General features: G+C 48.3%; 1 protein-coding gene across 5 annotated transcripts in view; it reads right to left on the reverse strand.

Moving 5' to 3' along the window:
* Positions 1-26,121, reverse strand: part of LOC141075683 (uncharacterized) — a 95,476-nt gene that overhangs the window by 2,993 nt on the left and 66,362 nt on the right. For all 5 annotated transcript variants that reach the window (XR_012227317.1, XR_012227320.1, XR_012227318.1 and 2 more), the window contains exons 3-11: positions 22,754-22,866; positions 22,326-22,400; positions 22,038-22,172; positions 21,812-21,889; positions 21,496-21,647; positions 8,320-8,374; positions 6,097-6,171; positions 5,758-5,884; positions 57-5,535 (exon numbers count right to left, since the gene is read on the reverse strand). Coding sequence is in view for 1 of the 5 variants with exons in the window: in XM_073562791.1 (XP_073418892.1) it covers positions 98-5,535; positions 5,758-5,884; positions 6,097-6,171; positions 8,320-8,374; positions 21,496-21,647; positions 21,812-21,889; positions 22,038-22,172; positions 22,326-22,400; positions 22,754-22,866 (6,248 nt within the window). In the remaining 4 variants the exon portion in view is untranslated. The remainder of the gene's footprint in view (positions 1-56; positions 5,536-5,757; positions 5,885-6,096; positions 6,172-8,319; positions 8,375-21,495; positions 21,648-21,811; positions 21,890-22,037; positions 22,173-22,325; positions 22,401-22,753; positions 22,867-26,121) is intronic.

A 26,121-nucleotide genomic window follows, 5' to 3' on the forward strand; every position in this document is an offset into this window, starting at 1 on the left:
GTAGGACAAGAACACATAAATCAAATGACCTCAGAAGCCCATGACAAAGTGGTTACCTGTATTATTCTCCAAGTCCAGGCTAAGTGCTATCTGCAGATCAAAGTAGAGCTTCAGAAGAGTTACTGGTGAGTGGCTTCTGGAGAAGTTTGGAGTCAGACGGTGGAGCTTCATCTACAGTGATGTTATTGGAAGACAACACATCATGGATGGCTATGACTTCCTCAATATTTATAACATGGCTTATAGGCTTCGACTCAAGTTCACCAGGACTAATTGTTGGCACAGACTCAAGTGCAATCAAATTTCCATTAACTGGGGGGCTTCCTGGGTGAGGGTCTTCTACCAGAACGACTTTCTCGGCATACACAATTTCAGATAAGGGAAAGGAGCTTCTTGTAGGCGATGCAGGTGAGCTTTCAGAGGGGAGGCAAGGAGGTTGAAACTGATTGTGGAAAGCTTCTTTAAGAGGGATGGGTAGAGACTGTCCATCATTTGGTTTAGAATCAGAGCCTGATGTGTTGTTGAAAGGACAGGTAGTCACTGTTGGCGATTCTTTTAGTGTTCCCTCACTTGTTAAAATAGAAGGTAGCGATTCATCACTTGGAATGCAGAGTAATGGAGTGCAATATTCATTAGTGTTAAATAGCTGGGTGTCAGGGATATTCCCAGTGGAAGGAGGTGAAGACAGAAAAGAAGTCTCTATTAATGGAGTATCTTCCTGAACCTTATGTGGTAAAGGTTCAGGGGAGCCATCAGTGATAATGGGTGAAGACTCAGTCACTGAAAGGCCCGTTTGGACATGGTCGGGTTGAGCTTCTGTTGGTGGTGCCGGAGGAGGCTTTTGAGGCGGGAAGTCAGCTTCAGCATTATTCAATTGAAGCTCCAAGAAACCATCAATGGGGACAGATGAAGAATCATGTACTAGACTGTCATTTTCCTGAGGTTCTGGTGAGTTCTCAGTAGAAGGAGCTGCTGCCATAGACTCCGGTGATTGATCATCTTTTCTGTTACTACTGGCATGTGAATCAGAGGAATGCACGGTGGTCAAGAGAGAAGATGGAGATGATTCTTCTAGCACTGGAATGTCTACTTGGATGATGTGACACTCAGCTGAGCTTTCAGTAGAAAGAGGTAAAGTGAGCCCTAAGACATCAGGCTGGATATCATTCTGGGCCGCAGGACTTTCTGTGGGAATGTAGGAAGTTAGAAGTATGACCTCTGCTTGCTGTATATCACTTTGTATAGTATTGGATTGAGGTATAGCGCTGTCTTCATTTGATAAAGATGAGAATTTAGGTAGGAGCTCTGCTAACTGAATATCACTTTGAATATCATTAGGTTGAGATTCATAGGAAACCTCTGTTGGGATGGATAAAGGTATAGGTAAGACCTCTGCTTGCTGTACATCAGTTTGCATAATTGTTTGTGATTCAGAGGAAACCTCAGGGGGTAAAGCGTAAGATAAAGGTAGGAGCTCTTCTATCTGTGTGTCAGTTTGTATACTATTGAGCTGAGTTTCAAAAGAACCTTCAGTGGGCAAGGATGCAGATATAGGTAGGAGCTCTGCTAGCTGTATATCATTTTGATTATCATTGGGTTGATAGTAGGAGTAGTCCTCAGTAGGTAGAGGTGAAGATTTGGGCAAGACTTCTGCTTGCTGTATGTCAATTTGCTCTCTGTTGGGCTGAGATTCGGAGTAGTGCTCAGCTGGTAGGATTGATGATCTAAGTAAGATATCTTCTAGCTGTATGTCAGTTTGGATATCACTGCGTTGAAATTTGGAGTAGTTCTCAATGGGTTGAGGTACAGATCTGGGTAAGACTTCTGCTTGTTGTATGTCAGTTGGCCGTCTATTGGGGTGAGATTCAGAGTAGTGTTCAGTGGGTGGGGGTGAAGACCCTGTTAGTGGATTGTCAGCTAGAACATCATTTGAATGAGACTCAGATGAGCTCGTGGTTTGAATTGATAAACGAGAAGACTCTGGAGCCAGAGCGATAGGTTCAGAGGCAAATAATAAAACCGGTGACGACTCCAATAATTGAATATCTGCTTGGATGGTATTCACATGAGGATCTCTCGGACTCTTGGTAGAGGTACAAGTAGAGGATTCTGGCATACCATAAATCTGAGGTTCTGTTATACCATAAATCTGAGGTTCTGTTGAGCTCTTGGAGAGAAAGGGTGGGGAACAGAGTGAAGCCTCCACTAAGGCAGTATCACCATTGACAATATTTAGTTGACATCCAGCAGAGCCTTCGTTGGTAACAGGTGGTGATTCTGGTAAAGGCTCAGTTTGTTCATTATTTAGCTGAAGTCCAGGAGAGTCGGCACTGGAATGAAATGGGGAGTCCGGTAAAGAATCAGCTTCAATATTATTTGACTGAGGTCCAGAAGATTTCTCAATAGGAAGAACTGAAGAAACAGAGAAAGGCGCTACTACTGGGACGTCTGCTTCGTCTTTATTTAGCTGAAGACCAGTGTAAGCTTCGCTGGTAATAGATGAGACTTCAGCTAAAGACTGAGACTGGATATTATTTGATTGAGGGTCGGCTAAGCTCCCAGGAGGAATGGATGAAGATACAGAAAGAGGTTCGATTAATGGAATATAAGTTTGGCTATTTAGCTGAGGTGCAGAACAGACTGCAGTGGTAATGGATGGGGGTTTACATGAAGGCTCAGCTTGGAAGTTAATTAATGGAGATTTGGTTAAGCCCGCCGGAGTCCGAGATAAAGATTGTATTAATGGAATATCAGCTTGGACATTTAGTTGAGGTCCAGTAGAGTCCGTGATGGTGGTAATGGTTGGTTCTGCTAAAGACTCCACTTGGATATTACTTAATTGAGGTTCGGTTAAGTTCTCTGATGGAAAAGCTGAAGATACAGGTGGAGGCGCTAATATTGAATGTTCAGGTCCAGAGTAGCCTTCATAGAAAAATGATTGGGATTCCAGTAAAGACTCATTCTCATCTTGAATATTAAATAATGGAGGTTCAGATGAGCTTTCAGGATGATAGGATGAAGATCCAAATAGAGGCTTCATTAATGGAATATCATGTTGGATACTTCTAAGTTGTGATCCTAAAGATCCCAGTGTGGGCTCTAGTAATGGATTATCAGCTACAATATTATTTGAGTGTGCAACTGTTGAGCACTCGATAGATGATGAAGACAGAGGCTCTAATAGTGGAATGTTATCCTGGATGTTACTTACTTGAAATCCAGAAGATATAAGTAAAGGCTTTGATTGAATTTCAGCTGAAATATTATTAGGAATGGTTGAAGATGAAGACTGTGTCATGAGAATATCTGTTTGGATATTATTAGGGTCCGACTCAGCTGAGAATCCAATGTCACAAGAAAGAAATTCAGGACGATATTTCAGCAACTGAAGATCACTATTTTGATCATTGAGTTGAGACTCGCCAAGCGACAAAAATTCTGTTTGAGAGCCTATGGCTGGACTATCAACTTGGATATGACTTGGTTGTAATTCAGATGAGGACTGAAAATCAATAGGTAGAGATATTGACAATGAATCTGGAAGTAGAATGTCACTAAAGATGTTATTGGGCTGACTCTCATCAGGAGACAACACTTTGGTTTGACTATTGCTGGATCCAGACTTTGGTAAGCCCTTGCTGGGAACACTGGAGGATGTGGAAGAAGACCATTGTAGAGGAATATCAGCATTTACTTCAGATTGCGTTGAACTGCTGGAAGCTGTGGAAGAATATGGTAGAGGAATATCCGTGGTTGGTATAGATTGTGGTAAGCTAATACTGGGCAGGCTGGAAGATGTGGAGGAAGAACTTGGTAGAGTAATATTAGTGCTCAGTTCAGACTGTGGGGAGCTTCTGCTGGTAAGGCTGGAGGATATTGAAGAACACAATGGTAGAGAAATATTGGTGCTTAGTTCAGATTGTGGTGAGCTGCTACTGGGAAGGCTAGAAGATGTGGAGAAATAACATTGTAGAGTAATATTGGTGCTCAGTTCAGATTGTGGGGAGCTTCTGCTGGTAAGGCTGGAAGATATTGAAGACCACGGTAGAAGAATTTCGTGGCTTGGTTCAGACTGTGGTGAGCTTCTGCTGGGAAGGCTGGAGGATGTAGAAGACCATGGTAGAAGAATATCAGGACTTGCTTCAGACTGTGGTGAGTACCTGCTGGGAAGGCTGGAGGATGTAGAAGACCATGGTAGAGGAATATCAGGACTTGCTTCAGACTGTGGTGAGCTTCTGCTGGGAAGGCTGGAGGATGTGGAGGAAGGACATGGTAGAGGAATATTGGGGTTTGGTTGATAGTCTGATGAGACTGTCACAGGAAGAACCATAGATTGAGTTAAAGATTCTGGAAGATCAATGTGGTCATACCTGGGCTGAGGTGTAGGAGACTTATAGACAGGAAGGGAATCCAATATTGGCACAGGGACTACTAGTGGAGCTTCTGTTTGAGTTGCCCCAGGCTGAGGTTTAGGTAGTCTTTCTGACAGGATGGAAGTGAAGAATGGTAAAGCCTCTGTGACATGTGGACCTTGTGGCTGATACCCATGAACACTGTCAATAAGTGGGCGGGCAGATACTGGTAAGACTGAGGCTCTAGTAGATGAATAGGGAGTGTAGGGAACTGGAGCTAACAAAGACACCAGTGAGGTCGATCCAATAGACATTTTGGGTTCATATGAGTCAGTGGACAGGGCGCTCTCATTAGTGAGAGAATTGATGTTTAAGGTCCTATCTTGAGAGGTCAAAGCAGAAGACAAAACCTGTCCAGTTGGAGAGGGTGTCTTAACTTCTGCAGCAGATGGAGTAACTGACGGTATACCCTGAAGAACAGATGGAGGTATGGATACTGCTGTCTGTGTATTCAGTGTAGATGCAGGTATTCTTGTCTCTGGGATCGGTGAGGGATAAGTGAATGCAATCTCTGTCACAGGAGAGGACACAGACACTGTGGCCTTTATTGCGGTCAGTCTTTCGCCTGTGAAACTTGTTGGAGACTTTGCAGCTTTATTTGGGACTTCCTGCTGCTCGGGACAGGATGTTGCTGGAGAATCCACTGGCACTAGTTCAGCTCGGTACAAATGGCCTAACCGGGCAGGAGCATCCCCACTATGGCGTTCTTCACGGTGGGGTCTTTTCTGTACATTGGTGACCAGGGTGTCAGCGCTGTGCCCCGCTGGACTAATGGTCACATATTCAGCTCTGAAGGGTGCATCACTGGAGCTGGGTCTGGGAGAGGTGTAGGAGCTGTGAGAAGGTGGAGGACCTCCTATGACTTGTGTCGGAGTCACTCGAGAAGCCGTTATCGGAGGGGGGATAAATGATGGTAAGGAATCCACCTTTGGAGATGGGCCTGGCAGAGGAGACTTGGAGAAGATGAAAGCAGGGGAGCAAGGCTGAGGGATGCTGGGGGAAATGGCCCAGAAGGTATCTCTTTTTTGGAAACCCTGGAAGAAGGTTGGACTCCTGCTCGTGGGTGTCAGGATGGATTCTGTCACACTGCGCTGATAACGGGGAGTTGTCCTGTGGAAGAACCCTGAAAAAAAAATAAGCACATCAAGACCTGCGAAGGATCCCGGCTCCGCCATTACCCACCATGGCCCTCTTTCTCCTTAAGTATCACTATAAAGGCCAATAACGGAGGGGACACAAGGGTCACACTGCCCTTTGCAATAGTCACATGAACAAGCATCATCTGCCCGTTCATTACGTGATGTGATTTGTGATATCATACATGTGGCATCTGGGTGGTACTCACCCGAGGAGACTTTCGATGGGGAGCTAGGTGTGGATGGAGGCGAGAAGGAGGTGGACACAGAACGGTCATGCTGACGGAAGAAATCCCGAGGGTGCAGTGATCGGCCAGACACCAGAGCAGCAGCTTCCTGTGGGGATATTATGGACAATACCATGGTTCGTGTTGACCCTGACTAACTGCAGAGATGGAGGGCGATATGTGCAGCACACCTGTTATGGCACCATATAGTAACAGAAATTATATAGAGTGGGATGATCTTCTAATTCTGTATTAGGTGGGGTGATTGAGTATCTGAGGTCACCATATAGAGTGGAGAAAGGGTTAAGACGAGTCACTCACCGCGGCCATCTCAATGGATTGACTGCGCCTAAAGCGCCCCCTCAACTCCTCCTCGTATTCCTTCTGCTGCTGTGCCTGCAATATAAACCGACCTTCCATGTCAGTCCCAGAGTGGGAAGCAAGAGCGAAGGAAACAGTGCAAGAGGGGTGAGACAAAGATATGTGTACAGAAGGAAAGAGCCCCTGAAGGAGAGTGAGAATCCCTCATGGTGGGGAGGCAAGGAGGAGGAATATGTACAGGAAAAAAGAGCCGCTGAAGAAAGAGAGTGAGAATCCATTATGGTGAGGAGGCGTGTACAGTAAGAAAGAGCCCATGAAGAAGGAGAGTGAGAATCCATTATGGTGAGGAGGCGTGTACAGTAAGAAAGAGCCCCTGAAGAAGGAGAGTGAGAATCCATTATGGTGAGGAGGCATGTACAGTAAAAAAGAGCCCCTGAAGGAGAGTGATAATCCATTATGGTGAGGAGGCGTGTACAGTAAGAAAGAGCCCCTGAAGAAGGAGTGTGAGAATCCCTTATGGTGAGGAGGCGTGTACAGTAAGAAAGAGCCCCTGAAGAAGGAGAGTGAGAATCCATTATGGTGAGGAGGCGTGTACAGTAAGAAAGAGCCCCTGAAGAAGGAGAGTGAGAATCCATTATGGTGAGGAGGCATGTACAGTAAAAAAGAGCCCCTGAAGAAGGAGAGTGATAATCCATTATGGTGAGGAGGCGTGTACAGTAAGAAAGAGCCCCTGAAGAAGGAGAGTGAGAATCCCTTATGGTGAGGAGGCGTGTACAGTAAGAAAGAGCCCCTGAAGAAGGAGAGTGAGAATCCATTATGGTGAGGAGGCGTGTACAGTAAGAAAGAGCCCCTGAAGGAGAGTAAGAATCCCTTATGGTGAGGAGGCGTGTACAGTAAGAAAGAGCCCCTGAAGAAGGAGAGTAAGAATCCCTTATGGTGAGGAGGCGTGTACAGGAAGAAGGAGGAGAGTAAGAATCCCTTATGGTGGGGAGACAAGGAGGAGGCGTGTACAGTAAGAAAGAGCCCCTGAAGAAGGAGAGTAAGAATCCCTTATGGTGAGGAGGCAAGGGGGAGACGTGTATAGGAAGAAAGAGCCCCTGAAGAAGGAGAGTAAGAATCCCTTATGGTGAGGAGGCAAGGAGGAGGCGTGTACAGGAAGAAAGCCCCTGAAGGAGGAGAGTGAGAATCCCTTAGGGTGGGAAGGCAAGGAGGAGGCGTGTATAGGAAGAAAGAGCCCCTGAAGGAGGAGAGTAAGAATCCCTTATGGTGACGAGACAAGGAGGAGGCGTGTATAGGAAGAAAGAGTCCCTGAAAGAGGAGAGTGAGAATCCCTTATGTTGAGGAGGCAAGGAGGAGGCGTGTATAGGAAGAAAGAGCCCCTGAAGGAGGAGAGTAAGAATCCCTTATGGTGAGGAGGCAAGGAGGAGGCGTGTATAGGAAGAAAGAGCCCCTGAAGGAGGAGAGTAAGAATCCCTTATGGTGAGGAGGCAAGGAGGAGGCGTGTATAGGAAGAAAGAGTCCCTGAAGGAGGAGAGTAAGAATCCCTTATGGTGAGGAGGCAAGGGGGAGGCGTGTATAGGAAAAAAGAGTCCCTGAAAGAGGAGAGTAAGAATCCCTTATGGTGACGAGACAAGGAGGAGGCGTGTATAGGAAGAAAGAGTCCCTGAAAGAGGAGAGTGAGAATCCCTCATGGTGGGGAGGCAAGGAGGAGGCGTGTATAGGAAGAAAGATATCTTGCAGAATGAGAAAGGGAAATCCCACTGGAGGGGCATGACTGAGAGATGTAAAAGGTAGTAACAGCCACTGCAGGGGGAGAGAGGAGAGCAGGAAGAGATGTACACAGGCAGTAAGAGCCCTGCAGGCATAGGGAAACACTGCAGCAGAGGTGGGACAGAGAGATGTGTGCAGATGGTGCAAATTCCCTGCAGAAGGAAAGGGAAACCCTATAGGTGGGAAGACTTGCAAAATCTGTACATTACCGTAGATAAGAGCCCCTGCTAGAACTCCACAGGAGGGGCAGGACTGAGAGATGTTTACAGGAGGCAAGAGTCCACGCAGAAGGAGAGCGGGAAATAAGGGAAGGACAGATAGATACGCACAAAAGACAAGTGCCCCCTGCAGAAGAAGAGCAGGAAACCCTTTCGGTAGATAGGCATAGTGAAATCTGTCGAGGAAAGAGGGAATAGGGGCAATAGTGAATCTGTCCGTTTTGGATCCTCTCACCCAGCGCTCTTTCTCAAGCCTCCGGCGCTCAGCCTCCATCCTCGCCTGCTCCTTCCTATACAGACACAGGGGGCAACGCTGATTAATCCAGGAGGAAGCCCACCATGACACAATATTATAGGTCGTAAGATTAGATACAGTGGATATGGTATAACTCATGGTGACCTTAGATACAGCATCTGATCCTGGGTAATACTGCATGACGTGGTCAGGTTAGATACAGTAAATATACCATCATACATGGACGGATTAGATGCAGTATCACAAGTGATAGAATTACAGTGGGTATGGAAAGTATTCAGACCCTTTACATTTCTCACTCTTTGTTTCATTGCAGCCATTTGGTAAATTCAAAAAAGTTCATTTTTTCTCATTAATGTTCACTCTGTACCCCATCTTGACTGAAAAAAACAGAAATGTAGAAATTTTTGCAAATGTATTAAAAAAGAAAAAGTGAAATATCACATGGTCATAAGTATTCAGCCCCTTTGCTCAGACACTCATATTTAAGTCACATGCTGTCCATTTCCTTGTGATGCTCCTGGAGATGGTTCTACTCCTTCATTGGAGTCCAGCTGTGTGTAATTACACTGATAGGACTTGATGTGTAAAGGCGCACACCTGTCTATATAAGACCTCACAGCTCACAGTGCATGTCAGACCAAATGAGAATCATGAGGTCAAAGGAACTGGCCAAGGAGCTCAGAGACAGAATTGTGGCAAGGCACAGATCTGGCCAAGGTTACAGAAGAATTTCTGCAGTACTCAAGGTTCCTAAGAGCACAGTGGCCTCCATAACCCTTAAATGGAAGAAGGTTGGGACCTCCAGAAGTCTTCCTAGACCTGGCCGTCCAGCCAAACTGAGCAGTCATGGGAGAAGAGCCTTGGTGAGAGTGGTAAAGAAGAACCCCAAGATCACTGTGGCTGAGCACCACAGATGCAGTAGGGAGATGGGAGAAAGTTCCACAAAGTCAACTAACACTGCAGCCCGCCACCAGTGGGGCCTTTATGGCAGAGTGGCCCGATGAAAGCCTCTCCTCAGTGGTAGACATATGAAAGCCTGCATAGAGTTTGCTAAAAAAAACACATGAAGGACTCCCAGATAATTCTAAGCAGTATGTGTGGAGAAAACCAGGCACTGCTCATCACCTGCCCAGTACAATCCCAACAGTGAATCATGGTGGTGGCAGTATCATGCTATGGGGGTGTTTTTCAGCTGCAGGGACAGGACGACCGTTTGAAATTGAAGGAAACATGAAAGACGCCAAGTACAGAGATATCCTGGATGAAAACCTCTTCTAGAGCGCTCTGGACCTCAGACTTGGCCGAAGGTTCCCCTTCCAACCCTAAGCACACAGCTAAAATAACAAAGGAGTGACTTCAGAACAACTCCCTGACCTAAACCCAATGGATCATCTCCGAAGAGACCTGAAAATGGCTGTCCACAAACGTTCACCATCCAACCTGACGGAACTGGAAAGGATCTGCAGGGAAGAATGGCCGAGGATCCCCAAATCCAGGGGTGAGAAACTTGTGGCATCATTCCCAAGAAGACTCATGGCTGTACTAGCTCAAAAGCTGCTTCAACTCAATGCTGAGCAAAGGGGCTGAATACTTATGACCATCTGATATTTCAGTTTTTCTTTTTTAATAAACTTACAAAAATTTCTACATTTCTGTTTTTTTTGAGTCAAGATGGGGTGCAGAGTGTACATTAATGAGAAAAAAATCATTAAGTTACATACCGGTTAACTGTATTTTTCGTAAGCCCATGACAGCACCACGAGAGAGGGGATCCGCCCTTTTGGAACAGGAAACCTACAGACACAAAAAGGGCGGCACCTCTCCCACGCATCAGTTGGATTATAGAGCTTGAGAGGACCTCCATGGTTAATGGCACCTAATATATACAAGACCTGGACAATGCGCACCCACACGTGAAGGGAGGGAACAAAGGGTGCTGTCATGGGCTTCCGAAAAATACTGTTACTGGTACGTAACTTAATGGTTTATTCGGACTCCCTTGACAGCAAGGAATTACAGAGATGTAAGCACTATCTTAGGGAGGGACTACAGCCTGCAGCACCGTTAACCCGAAGGTGAGATCTGAGGAGGCACCCATGTCCAGCCTATAATGATTAAAAAAGGTGGAAGGGGAAGACCATGTAGCTGCCTTACATATCTGGTCAATGGAAACTCCAGATCTTTCTGCCCAAGAGGATGCCGTGGCTGGAGTAGAATGTGCCCTTAGATTCTGTGAAGCCGGACCGCCACCTGCTGTATAAGCTACAGAGAGAGCCTCTCTAATCCATCTTGCTAACGTACACTTTGAAACTCTAAAACCCTTCCTAGAGCCCTGGAAGGATATAGATAAGGCATTGTCCGTTTCCCAGGGATTAGTGACAGAGAAATACTCTAGCAGACATCTTCTAACATCTAAAGTGTGAGGCTTTTCCTCCTTCTGGTTAGTAGGGTTAGGGAGGAAGGAGGGTAGAACTATCTCTTGTGACCTGTGGAAATCTGAGGCAACCTTGGGCAAGTAGGCAGGGTCTGGCCTAAACACTACCCTGTCATCTGAAAATTGCATGTAAGGAGGAATTCTAGAGAGTGCCTAGATATCGCTTATTCTATGTGCTGATGTAATAGCTACCAAAAAGGCTACCTTGAGGGATAGGACCTTAATTGAGGCAGATACCATGGGTTCAAACGGAGCCTCCGTCATAGCCGTAAGGACCAAGTTCAAGTCGCATGGTATACACCTTACCTTGTGTATAGGCCTAGATCTGCCAGCTGCTTTAATAAATCTGGAGATCCAGTAATTATTAGCAATATCACAGCTAAATAAGGCACCAAGGGCAGAAACCTGCACTTTCAGGGTACTAGTGGCAAGACCTAATTCCAGACCCCTTTGAAGAAATTCCAGAATCTGCCCTATAGGTACCCCTTCTTTGGCTTTACGGTCAGAAGTGGCTAGGAAATGTCTCATAGTTCTTAGCCACGAGAACCAAGCCCTTCTGGGCCAGAAGGGGGCAATTAGTATAATCCTTGCCCTGTCCTCTCTGATCTTTCCCACTACCAGAGGTAACATGGATAACGGAGGGAAGGCGTAGGCCAGGTTTAAGTCCCACTTCCTCAGGAAGGCGTCCACTATAAGAGTTTTTTCCCTGGATTCAGAGAACAGAACTGTTTTACTTTTCTGTTTTTCCTGGTGGCAAAGAGGTCTATATGAGGTTGACCCCACCTGCGGACAATCTGGTTGAAGATGGCTCCATTTAGAGACCACTCTCCCTGCCTTAGTGTGTTGCAGCTTAGAAAGTCTGCTGTGGCATTGTCTTTTCCTCTTATATGTAGCGCTGTCAAAGATAGAAGATGCCTTTTCGCTATCTGGAAAAGGCGCTCTGCTACTTCCATCTGGGCCTTGGATCGGGTCCCAGCTTGGTGGTTGATGTAGGGTACCGCCACCTGGTTGTCCGAGAGAATTCTAACACTGTGACCCTGTAGGTACACAAGGAGTTTTTTAAACTGTCAGTTCTACCGCCGATAGTTCCTTCAGGTTAGATGAGCTTTCTACCTGGGGATCCCATTGACAACAACAATATTCCCCATATGGGCCCCCCCACCTCTAGGGACTGACGTACGTAGTTATTATACGGGATATGCGATCCTCCCAGGGAACTCCTGAGGCCAAGTTACCCTTGCTAAGCCACCATTCTAGGGAACTTAAGGCTGATGGACCCAATGTCATTTTTCCCTGTAGGGACCCCTCTAGGGTTCTATCATTAAGCAAAACATCTCTCTGAAGGGCCCTCGTGTGAAACTGAGCCCATTTGACGGCCGGGATAAAGGATATAGGGACATGGCCTGCCTGAGGGTCATGGAAGGCCTATTTACTGCCTGCAAAAGCTGGTGACGAAGGTGAATAATTTTGTCAGGTGGCCGAGGACATTCCTGATGTTCTGAATCTAAAATGAGACCGAGGAATTGCTGAACCTTCAAGGGTTGCAAACGGGAGTTTTCAGAGTTTATCAGCCAACCTAAGTGTTCTAGAATGAACTTAGACCTTTCTACCTGCAAAAGGCAATGATCAACCGAATTGCCTATAATTAAGACGTCGTCTAAACAAGGGATAATCAGGATGCCTGACTCCTGAAGGTGGGCCATGACTTCGGAAACTAACTTCATGAAGACTCGCAGAGCGACTGAAAGGCCAAAGGGGAGGGCTCTGAACTGGAAATGACGAACAATGCCACCTATGGATACCGCCACTCTCCGGAAACGTTGATAATCTGCATGAATAGGCACATGATAACACGCATCCTTTAAATCTAAAACCGCCATGAAACAGTTTTGAAGCATCATTTTTATTGCTGAGTCAATTGTTTCCACTTTAAAGGGGAGAGTGATCAGAAAATTATTGAGGGACCGAAGATTGATGATGGTTCTGTAAGAGTTATCCGGTTTCCGACCCAAGAGCAGGGGAGAGTAAAAACCTCGGATTCCGGAACGTCCACCAGGACCTTTTTATGGCACAGTTTGACGATCTCTGCCTCCAGGGCAGATTGTTCTTTGTGAGAGGGAAGGGAGTTATCTTGAATTTATCCCCCGGAACCGAAAGGAATTCAAGTTTTAGTCCTGAATATATCATGCCCTGTACCCAAACGCTGTTGGAGATTCGTGACCAGGCTGGATAAAAGGCCGACAATCTACCCCCTACGGCAGGGGTCTCAAATTCGGCAGAGTAAATGGGCTGCACATAAAAAATTTTTTAAACTGGCGGGCCGCATTCCTTTCAAACTTAATACAGTCACAATTGATAGCGGTATCCAAGGGGTTAAACGGCCGTGATCGGTGCTAATACCGATCGTGGCCGTTCAAATAGGTTGTCAGCTGCGATGTACAGCTTACCTCAGCGGATGATAGTGTCGGCTCTGCATGTGAGCCGGCGCTATCATCTTGCTGTACACGCACAGCCACAGTCACCTGCAAAATCCAGCAATGGGGGGAAAGTCACGCCTCCACTCTCTGTGCGCTGGCGTGATGTCATTACACAGAGCCAGAGGGAGGTCATCACGCAGGGCCACAGCCACTATGGAGCGGCGCACTCCTCCTCTCTTCTAGCGTGAGCAGTGACGTAACTACAAAGTTATGGGCCCTGGTGCGAACTTTCAAAAGGGGGGCCCCCCATGCCAAAATACACGCACATCTCTGCTCCGAACACGCACATCTCGTACACGCGCGGCTCAGCTCCACACACCTCGTACACGTGCGGCTCATCTCCGTCCACCTCGTACACACACGGCTCCGCTCCGTACACACATGGCTCCGCTCCCTACACCTCGGTCCTTGTACACACACGGCTCCACTCCATACACCTCGTACACACACGGCTCCGCTCTGTTCACCTCATACACACATGGCTCCGCTCCCTACACCTCGGTCCTCGTACACACACGGCTCCGCTCTGTACACCTTGTACACACACGGCTCCGCTCCCTACACCTTGGTCCTCGTACACACGCGGCTCCACTCTGTCCACCTTATCCAGCAGCTCGTCAGAGGCTGAGTCAAGAAGGTATTGCCCCACACATGGAATAGCACAGAGCTTAGATCTTGCCTGGATACCCCCTGGCCAGCATTTTAACCAGAGCCCTGCGGGCCGCATTGTAAAGACCCGCTGCTCTTGCCGCTGTCCTGACCGAATCCACTGAGGCATCTGACAGGACGGCTGAGGCCCCTTGAATTACTGGAAGGGCTCCCAGAATCGTCTCCCGAGGAGCTCCCTCCTTTAGTTTAGACTCAAGTTGGTCCAGCCAGACCATCATTGATCTGGTCGCGCAAGTGGATGCCACTGCTGCTCTCAGGGATCCGGCTGCAATCTCCCAAGTCCCTTTAAGAAAGATGTCCGCCTTTCTCTCTGGGGATCTTTTAGGGTTCCCATGTCCTCAAATAGTATGGAAAATCTTTTTGATGCTTTGGCTACCGCTGCATCTAACTTAGGGGCTTTATCCCAAGTGTTAACGGCCGGGTCATCAAAGGGGTATCTCCGCTTGAGGGCCGGAGGTAAGGAGCCCCTCTTTTCTGGCCTCTTCCACGCCCGGAGAATCAGCCCTTGAATTTTTTCATTCACGGGAAAGGATCTATGTTTCCTTTGATCCAATCCCTTAAACATGACGTCTTGAACGGACAGCTCTGGACTGGGCTCCACTATCCGCATTGTTCCCCTAACCGCCTTTACAAGTTTATCCACGTGGTCTAGGGGCAGGCAGAAGCGACCCGAGTCTTCCTCGGATGAAGAAACTGAGGACGATGAATCAGAGGAATCCTCATTTCTCCTCCAACCAGCCGACGAATCTGATTCCGGAAGATCCTTCCACCTAGAACTCTCTCCTTGAGTCAGGGATTTTATGGACTCCCTCACTTCTTTCCTGATGATGTCCTTCAAACTCGTGGTGAAGTTGGGAGTCTCTTCTGCCACCTGAGGGGGATAGTAAGGGGCGATATAGTCTACCTAGAAGCTAATGCCGCTCCTCCCCTCCTGAGACCTCACCGTCTGCTGGATACAGAGGGGGCATAGCTTTTTCAGACAAGAGTGCGGTAGGGGGCATCCGCAGAGGGGGTCATTCACTGTGCTTTGCCTTAACTGTGCATTTCTTCCCCTAGATATTAAAACATAAGAGGAGGCTGCATCACTGAGTGAACATTCATGAAGATCACTTACCAGTGTCTACAGGTATAGGTACCGGATTACGAGGCGGGGATTTCTCAGACGATGCTACTGACTCGGGCCTGAGTCTTCTGTATAGCATGCTGGCTTACAGCCTCTTCCTGTTGCAGTAGCTGCTGCTCACCTTCCATTGCAAAAAATGGGCCAGAAGCATGGTCCTTCCTGCATGCTGGCAATATATACTTCCCCCCCCGGTATCCGGGTCAGCAAAATCCAAAATCAGGGCTCCAGCCTCCCCGGATGTTGTCCGCCATGTCCCCAGCACCAGAAGACCCCGCGTATGTGCAGAAAGGGCACTGGCACCGGTGACCAGGAAGCGCCCGCCGGGCCTGCCCCCAACATCACCCAGGGACCCCTGATGACGCAGAACGTGTCCGAGGCCACTCAGGAACACCTAGGAGAGAGTCACCCCCACACCGCCGGACCCGGAAAACCGAGCACGGAGCCCCTATACCTGCACCGCAGGAGCTGCAGGGTCCTAGGGAGCATACTTACCTCGGCGTTGGCTATTTCCAGAGATGGCAATCCTCCAGACCCCGCTCCCTACTGCTCGCTCACTGCTGTGCGTCGAGGACCACCGTTGCGCTTCCAGGACCCCCGTACCACTCAAGGTAGGAGACCCCCCACTACCTGAGCTGACCAGCCGGGCCTGGGATCTGATGTCCTGTAGGCATCTGTAGGAACCAGTCCCATCAGGACAGGAAACAACTGATGTGTGGGAGAGGTGCCGCCCTTTTTGTATCTGTAGGTGTCATGATCCCAGTGCAGGTTTTTGAGCTGCACACCAGGGGTTAATGTCTGGAGCTCTGTGCAGGTTTTGACCTGCACACTTGGGGTTAATAATTGTGGCCTATTTCTGGTTCTGGGAGAGCTTCATAAACCCCTGGGTAGCTTCAATCCCTGCCAGTTATACTTTTGCCTTTGGCCTAGTGTGCTGATCCCCGTGTGCCTGTTTGTTGCTATAGCTTGTTTATATGGTTCTGACCCGGTTCTGTTTCCCGTTGTGAGTTTGCCTGTTGATTTTGTACTGCGTTATTATCTGTGTATGACTCATTGCCTGTGACCTGACTACTCTCTGCTCGCCCCTCTGGTACCTTGCAGCTATCTCTGTGTGTGACTCATTGGCTACGTCCTGACTATTCTCCCTGTCTATGCCCCTTGGTAACTTTGTCTCGCAGTTACTCTGCTAGGAATTGTCTTGCAGCTCCTAGCTCTGTGGAGTTTAGGCCACGCCTCTAGCAGTCACGTGCTTCAGGTCCTGCGGCTCTGAAGTACGCATCTACTCGGCTGCTGCCCGCTCCACAGGTAGCTTTGAGCACGCTTTCGCTTTACTCAGGGCACACGCACTGGCTCAGTGAGCAAGCTCAGTGCGGTGTCTCTGACATTATAACTGGCCTACAATTTTTTTTTCTCTCCTCACTTCTGCAGCATGGACCCAATGTGTGCTTTATCTGAGCAGGTGAAAAGCTTGACTCAGTCACTGCAGAAGCTTAGTTTGGAACACCAAGCTCTGGCCCAGTCCCAACGGCGGGTTGAGGACTCAGTTCAGGGGGTGCTTTCCGCAGGCTTCCAGCAGGTGGGGAATAGAGATGTCATTTTAGTCCCACCTGAATCCCCGGTTAAATTGCCAGATACGTTTTCTGGTAACAAGGATGATTTCAGGGCATTTAAGGAGGGATGTAAGCTTATTTTTTTCTTTGAGACCCCGCTCCTCTGGGGATGAGAAACAGAGGGTGGGGGTGGTGATGTCCCTGCTTAGGGGGTCCCCACAAGCCTGGGCGTTCTCGCTTTCCTCTTCTGCCCCTGAGAGAATGTCTGTGGATGCATTTTTTGAAGCCTTAGGGCTTATTTATGATGAGCCTGATAGAGTGCGGTTGGCTGAGGACAAAGTGATGAGTGTCTGTCCGGATGGAGCACTCAGCAGAATGGTTCTGTACTGAATTCAGACGTTGGGCAGCCGAGATTTCCTGGAGTGATTCCGCCCTTCGGGGGCTGTTCCACAGAGGCCTGTGTGAACGTCTGAAGGATGCTTTGGCACTCCATCCTCCGCCTGACTCCCTGGAGGATGTCATGGTCCAAGCGGTTCGCATGGACCGCAGGCTGAGGGCTAGAGGCATTATGCAACGGGAAACACCCTTATTCTTCAGTGGAGATGAGACCCAGACTCTTCCTGTGGCTATGGATGTGAGCGCTGTCACCTGTGAGGGAAAAGAAAGAAGACGCCGTCGGGAAAAGCAGTTGTGCTTCTATTGTGGGAAATCTGGACATTGGAAGAAGGACTGCCCCTCCTGTCCGTCATCCTCCAAGATGGCGGGAAACGACTAGGTCTGGGTAGTAATCGAGGAGGCTACCCAGACCTTCAGGTACAATTTTCCTCATGTGCAAAAATGGTGCTGCAGGTGGAACTGGAACTTGGTTATGGTCCTGTTCAGACTACTGCTTTTATTGACTGCGGTTCGGCGGTGAACCTGATTGATACCAAGGTTATGACTCTTTATAAGATAGGGACAGTCAGGCTTCACGATCCTGTTAAACTTGTGGCAATTGACTCATCTCCTCTTACCCAAGACGGTATCTGTTTATCTCTAAAAGTGGGTTCCACTCATGTGGAGAAACTAAGTTGTCTGGTGCTAGATAACTTGCCTGCAGGGATGGTACTGGGGATGCCTTGGCTTCAACGCCATAATCCTACCATTGATTGGGTTACAGGGGAAATCACTCAATGGGGATGCAATAATAAATGTGGTAACCGGGGACATCTTGTTAACGCTGTTAAATCCGTGTCTGTGTCGTCTGTCGATCTGGAAGGTATTCCGGAGTACCTGAAAGATTTCGAAGACGTTTTTTCCGAAAGTGAGGCTGAGGTGCTGCCACCACATAGACCCTATGATTGTGCCATTGATTTAGTACCCGGAGCCAAGTTACCTAAGGCTCGATTGTTCAATTTGTCTGGGCTTGAGCGCCAAGCCATGAAGGAGTACATAGCTGAGAGTCTCCGTAAAGGGCATATCAGGCCTTCTGTGTCACCTGTGGCAGCAGGGTTCTTCTTTGTGAAGAAAAAAGATGGTGGTTTGCGGCCGTGCCTCGACTTTCGGGAACTGAACAAGATAATGGTTAGGAACTCTTACCCGCTTCCCCTCATCCCAGACTTATGTAACCAGTTAGCTGGGGCCCAATGGTTCTCCAAGTTAGATCTGCGGGGGGCCTACAATCTGATAAGGGTTCGGGAAGGGGACGAGTGGAAAACGGCATTCCTCACATCAGAAGGACTCTTTGAGAACCTGGTAATGCCATTTGGGTTAACTAATGCACCCGCTATTTTCCAAAATTTCATCAATGTTATGTTTTCTGATCTGATAGGCCGTTTTGTTATTATTTATTTGGATGACATTTTGGTGTATTCCCCGGACAGTCAATCTCACTTGCAACATCTAAAGACTGTTCTCCAGAGACTCAGGGAGAACCAATTGTTCGCCAAATTGGAAAAATGTTCGTTTTTCGTACAGTAGCTGTCTTTTTTGGGGTTGATTGTGTCCTGTGAGGGGTTTCGTATGGATCCTAAGAAGGTGCTGGCGTTCGCTGACTGGGTTCAGCCTCGAGATCTCAAGGGGCTCCATCGCTTCTTAGGATTTGCGAACTATTACCGGAGATTCATTAAAGGTTTCTCACAAGTGGTTAAACCACTCACGGATCTTACCCAGAAGGGAGCTGATGTAAAAAATTGGTCTGTACTCGCTAAGGAATCCTTCTCAGCGATTAAGAAATGTTTTATGTCTGCCCCGGTGTTGGTGCAACCTTACCCGTCCAAACCATTCATTGTGGAGGTGGATGCTTCTGAAGTGGGGGTGGGGGGCTGTGCTGTCCCAGGGTCCGGCCATCCTTACCAATCTCAAACCCTGTGCCTTCTTCTCCAAGAAGTTCTCTTTAGCTGAGAAAAACTATGATGTAGGCAATAGAGAACTTCTTGCGGTCAAGCTGGCATTTGAGGAATGGAGGCACTTTTTGGAAGGGGCGGCTCACCCTATCACGGTTGTCACGGATCACAAAAATTTGGCATACCTTGAATCTGCTAAGAGGCTTACTCCTAGACAGGCCCGTTGGTCACTTTTTTTTTTCACGATTTCAGTTCTCAATTACTTTTCGACCAGGGTCCAAAAATGTTAAAGCGGATGCCCTGTCCAGAAGTTTTGATCCAGTGTCTCCCCCTGAGCCGCCGTCCTCCATTCTTCCCCCAGGGGTGGTAGTGGCGGGGGTCTCAACTGAGTTGGAACAAGAAATCCTAAGGGCTCAGGCCCTAGCTCCGGCAACCAGGCCAGGGGATAAACTGTTTGTTCCAGATTCATTGCGGCCTAGACTTCTGCAGGAGTTTCATGAGTCTAGGCTGAGTGCTCATCCAGGTATCACGGCCACTAGAGAGGCAGTAGCCAGGAGTTTTTGGTGGCCTTCATTAAGGTCCGATGTCAAGGAATTTGTTTCTGCTTGTGGCATGTGTGCCCGTTCCGAAAGCTCGCATAACCGACCGGCTGGGGAACTCATACCTTTACCAGTTCCTGATAGGCCATGGACTCATCTTTCCATGGATTTTATTACCGGCCTTCCACCTTCCAGGGGCAATACCGTGATCTGGGTGGTGGTGGATAGGTTTTCTAAACAGGCCCATTTCATTCCCTTGGCAGCATTACCTTCAGCTGAAACATTGTCAAGGTTGTTTGTGCAGCATGTGGTCCGATTACATGGGGTACCCCTGAATGTTCTGTCTGACAGAGGTGTGCAGTTTGTGGCCAAATTTTGGAGGGCGTTCTGTATGAAATTGGGCATCTCACTCTCCTTCTCGTCGGCATATCACCCGGAGAGCAATGGTCAGACGGAACGCACCAATCAATCCCTGGAACAAATTCTCAGGTGTCTGACCTCCGCCAGACAGGAGGATGGGTGTGATGCGTTACCGTTGGCTGAATTCGCTTTTAACAACCGGGTGAGTCAGTCCACCAACATGTCCCCATTCCTGATTAACTATGGCTTTAATCCGCATTTTGGGGAGTTTTCTCGGGTGGATTCCGGTTGTCCAGGAGCAGAGGGGTCCGTTCAACGGTTAAAAAACCTCTGGGCTGAAGTCCGGCGTAATATCTCTTGGGCCCAGGGGAGATACAAATATTTTGTGGACAAAAAAGAGAGCCTCGGGAGACATGTTTCAGGTGGGAGAGAAGGTTTGGCTCTCCACGCGTAACATCAACTTAAAGGTACCATCAGTTAAGTTGGGACCAAAGTTCATTGGTCCGTACGAGATTATGGAGATAGTCAACCCTGTGGCATATAGGTTGCGTCTCCCCGCCTCCTTAAAAATATCTAATGTGTTCCATAAGTCTCTGTTGAAACCAGCAGGATCTGTCAAAGAGGACTCCGAGCCTGTTGTTCCTCCAGTGCTGGTGGAGGGTCAATTGGAGTATGAGGTCGGACATATTGTGGACTCTCGGCGGGTGCGCCGCTCTTTGCAGTACCTGGTCCACTGGAAGGGATATGGACCAAAAGAGCGCTCATGGGTCCCTGCTCATTCGGTACAGGTAGATCGCCTGGTTCAGGCGTTCCATGCCAAGTACCCGGGGAAGCCTGGGGGTCCGGAGGCCCCCCGTTGAGAGGGGGGTACTGTCATGATCCCAGTGCAGGTTTTTGAGCTGCACACCGGGGGTTAATGTCTGGAGCTCTGTGCAGGTTTTGACCTGCACACTTGGGGTTAATGATTGTGGCCTCTTTCTGGTTCTGGGAGAGCTTCATAAACCTCTGGGTAGCTTCAATCCCTGCCAGTTATACTTTTGCCTTTGGCCTAGTGTGCTGACCCCCGTGTGCCTGTTTGTTGCTATTGCTTGTTTATATGGTTCTGACCCGGTTCTGTTTCCCGTTGTGAGTTTGCCTGTTGATTTTGTACTGCGTTATTATCTGTGTATGACTCATTGCCTGAGACCTGACTACTCTCTGCTCGCCCCTCTGGTACCTTGCAGTTATCTCTGTGTGTGACTCATTGGCTACGTCCTGACTATTCTCACTGTCTATGCCCCTGGGTAACATTGTCTCGCATTTACTCTGCTAGGAATTGTCTTGCAGCTCCTAGCTCTGTGGAGTTTAGGCCACGCCTCTAGCAGTCACGTGCTTCAGGTCCTGCGGCTCTGAAGTACGCATCTATTCGGTTGCTGCCCGCTCCACAGGTAGCTTTGAGCACGCTTTCGCTTTACTCACGGCACGCGCACTGGCTCAGTGAGCAAGTTCAGTGCGGTGTCTCTGACAGTAGGTTTCCTGTTCCTGAAGGGCAGATCCCCTCTCTGGTGGTGCTGTCATGGGAGTCCGAATAAATGAACTTTTTTGAATTTACTAAATGGCTGCAATGAAACAGAGTGAAAAATTTAAAGGGGTGTGAATACTTTCCATACCCCCTGTATATACGCTATCTCAGCAGTTACCTCTGCTCCTCCACCAGTTTCTCCTTCTCCTGGATACGACGATCTCGTTCCTCTTCTTCCAGTCTCTCTCTCTGGATGCGGTCTCGCTCCAGGCTAAGCCGCTCTTCTTGCAGCCTCATCCGCTCCATCTCCTTCCTCCGCTCCTCTTCTCTCTGCACAATAAAAAGTGTCACCTCTATATACCGTAATAGGGTCACAGGGTCACCCCACTAGAGGCACGGTACAAGTGTTCATCTTCTCTATAAATGTTGAGACAAGGAGTCTAGGGCCCCAGAGTCCTCCCAGGAAGTGCTCGATCCCATCCACGGACACTCACCTCTGACCTCTGCCAGAACGCCTCCCTTCTGCTGATCTTCATCTCGGCTGCCGGGTTCGTCTTCATGTAGTTTGTACCCTGAATACAGCAATTTATCAGAAACTACTACATTTGACATCCAGAGATGCCATCCCACCAGCCCAAGGATTCGCACCAGTCTTATAAGTCCTACCAGTTCCCTTAGTAATCCCTTTAGTCTGATCAGTTCAACAAAATTAGGACTTACCACCACCTCATGAGAGCCAGGGATCCGGGGTCTCTGGAAAGCCCTTGCAGGTGGTGGTACCCGGCTCAGAGCCTGTGCAACTTGCACCTGAGTGACATCTTCAACCTTCTGGGCTCCCAGTAACACATTTGCCTCCTGAAGAAACAGAAGGAAGAGACAATGGGGTCAGCCAGGAGGGTAGGACCACCTCAGATTCAGGACAAAAATCACAACAAAGCAATCGAGGAGTACATCAGCCACCATAATTGGTCACTACCCTAAAACCCACCAAATACTGAAGTTCCTCACCTTGAAGAATCTGCGGATGGAAGGAAGATGCTGAGCGGTGACTTCTCTCCGTGAGGCGTCCACGTTATTCCCGACCTGCCGGGCACAGAAACCTTAAGCATGCATGAGGGTGGAGATCCCCACTACCAATGCACCCCCACTGTGTCTCTACAACCACCAACCACATCATACGGGACATCCTGCCAATTCTATCCACAGGACCACCACTCGTATCCCAACTTCCATTCATGGTGGTCAGTTCTTGGGCTCCTCATGATCCAGGATATAGACCCACATGATGTATGGCAATATTGGGGTGCATGCAGTGGGACTAGTGTTTGGGGTACACAAGAAGAACACCGGCACCAAGTTGTGATTGTTCACAGTTGGGTTTCACTCCCTGTGGTTAGTGGTCTATGTTCTGGAGCACTCATGTATAAGGTACGTACCCAGTGTATGAGGACGACCCTCTGCACCCCGGTATTGGGGTCATGGACTCGGCACAGCCCATACTGGACAAGGTTCTTACTGAATCTCCGGGTCAGTTCATCCAAACCTCCCACTGCAAAATAACATGTATGTTACTGGGTGAGATCCGGACACGTAGCAATTAAGAAGGACAACCACCATACACACTCCATACCTCATACACATCCATAAACTACACCGCATACATCCCATACTCCCACACTACACACTCCTTACACCACACCCCTTCATAATACACACACCTCACACCACACCCCTCCATAATACACACTCAATACACCACACCCCTCCATAATACACACTCCTCACACCACACCCCTACAAAATACACACTCCTTACATCACACCCCTCCATAATACACACTCCTTACACCACACCCCTCCATAATACACACTCCATACACCACACCCCTCCATAATACACACTCCTTACATCACACCCCTCCATAATACACACTCCTTACATCACACCCCTCCATAATACACACTCCTTACATCACACCCCTCCATAATACACACTCCTTACATCACACCCCTCCATAATACACACTCCTTACATCACACCCCTCCATAATACACACTCCTTACACCACACCCCTCCATAATACACACTCCATACATCACACCCCTCCATAATACACTCCTTACACCACACCCCTCCATAATACACACTCCTCACACCACACCCCTCCATAATACACACTCCTCACACCACACCCCTCCATAATACACACTCCTCACATCACACCCCTCCATAATACACACTCCATACATCACACACCTCCATAATACACTCCATACATCACACCCCTCCATAATACACACTCCTCACACCACACCCCTCCATAATACACACTCCTCACACCACACCCCTCCGTAATACACACTCCTCACACCACACCCCTCCGTAATACACACTCCTCACATCACACCCCTCCATAATACACACTCCTCACATCACACCCCTCCATAATACACACTCCATACATCACACCCCTCCATAATACACTCCATACATCACACCCCTCCATAATACACACTCCTCACACCACACCACTCCATAATACACACTCCTCACACCACACCCCTCCATAATACACACTCCTCACACCACACCCCTCCATAATACACTCCTCACACCACATCCCTCCATAATACACACTTCATACATCACACCCCTCCATAATACACACTCCTCACACCACACCCCTCCATAATACACACTCCTCACACCACACCCCTCCATAATACACACTCCTCACACCACACCCCTCCATAATACACTCCTCACACCACATCCCTCCATAATACACACTTCATACATCACACCCCTCCATAATACACACTCCTCACACAACACCCCTCCATAATACACTCCATACATCACACCCCTCCATAATACACACTTCATACATCACACCCCTCCATTATACACACTCCTCACACCACACCCCTCCATAATACACACTCCTCACACCACACCCCTCCATAATACACACTCCTCACACCACACCCCTCCATAATACACACTCCTCACATCACACCCCTCCATAATACACACTCCATACATCACACACCTCCATAATACACTCCATACATCACACCCCTCCATAATACACACTCCTCACACCACACCCCTCCATAATACACACTCCTCACACCACACCCCTCCATAATACACACTCCTTACATCACACCCCTCCATAATACACACTCCTCACATCACACCCCTCCATAATACACACTCCATACATCACACCCCTCCATAATACACTCCATACATCACACCCCTCCATAATACACACTCCTCACACCACACCCCTCCATAATACACACTCCTCACACCACACCCCTCCATAATACACACTCCTCACACCACACCCCTCCATAATACACTCCTCACACCACATCCCTCCATAATACACACTTCATACATCACACCCCTCCATAATACACACTCCTCACACAACACCCCTCCATAATACACTCCATACATCACACCCCTCCATAATACACACTTCATACATCACACCCCTCCATTATACACACTCCTCACACCACACCCCTCCATAATACACACTCCATGCATCACACCTCTCCATAATACACACTCCATACATCACACCCCTCCATAATACACACTCCTCACACCACACCCCTCCATAATACACACTCCTCACACCACACCCCTCCATAATACACTCCTCACACCACACCCCTCCATAATACACACTCCTCACAACACACCCCTCCATAATACACTCCTCACACCACACCCCTCCATAATACACACTTCATACATCACACCCCTCCATAATACACACTCCTCACACCACACCCCTCCATAATACACTCCATACATCACACCCCTCCATAATACACACTTCATACATCACACTCCTCCATTATACACACTCCTCACACCACACCCCTCCATAATACACACTCCATGCATCACACCTCTCCATAATACACTCCATACATCACACCCCTCCATAATACACACTCCTCACACCACACCCCTCCATAATACACACTTCATACATCACACCCCTCCATTATACACACTCCTCACACCACACCCCTCCATAATACACACTCCATGCATCACACCCCTCCATAATACACACTTCATACATAACACCCCTCCATAATACACACTCCTCACACCACACCCCTCCATAATACACACTCCATACATCACACCCCTCCATAATACACACTCCTCACACCACACCCCTCCATAATACACACTCCATGCATCACACCCCTCCATAATACACACTCCATGCATCACACCCCTCCATAATACACACTTCATACATAACACCCCTCCATAATACACACTCCTCACACCACACCCCTCCATAATACACACTCCTCACACCACACCCCTCCATAATACACACTCCTCACATCACACCCCTCCATAATACACACTCCTTACACCACACCCCTCCATAATACACACTCCTCACACCACACCCCTCCATAATACACACTCCTCACACCACACCCCTCCATAATACACACTCCATACACCACACCCCTCCATAATACACACTCCATACATCACACCCCTCCATAATACACACTCCTTACACCACACCCCTCCATAATACACACTCCTCACATCACACCCTTCCATAATACACACTCCTTACACCACACCCCTCCATAATACACACTCCTCACACCACACCCCTCCATAATACACACTCCTCACACCACACCCCTCCATAATACACACTCCTCACACCACACCCCTCCATAATACACACTCCATACACCACACCCCTCCATAATACACACTCCATACATCACACCC

The sequence above is a fragment of the Dendrobates tinctorius genome, unplaced genomic scaffold (assembly GCF_039654945.1).
Source record: "Dendrobates tinctorius isolate UK_male_01 unplaced genomic scaffold, ASM3965494v1 ptg000367l, whole genome shotgun sequence".
In the NCBI taxonomy this organism is placed as follows: domain Eukaryota; kingdom Metazoa; phylum Chordata; class Amphibia; order Anura; family Dendrobatidae; genus Dendrobates; species Dendrobates tinctorius.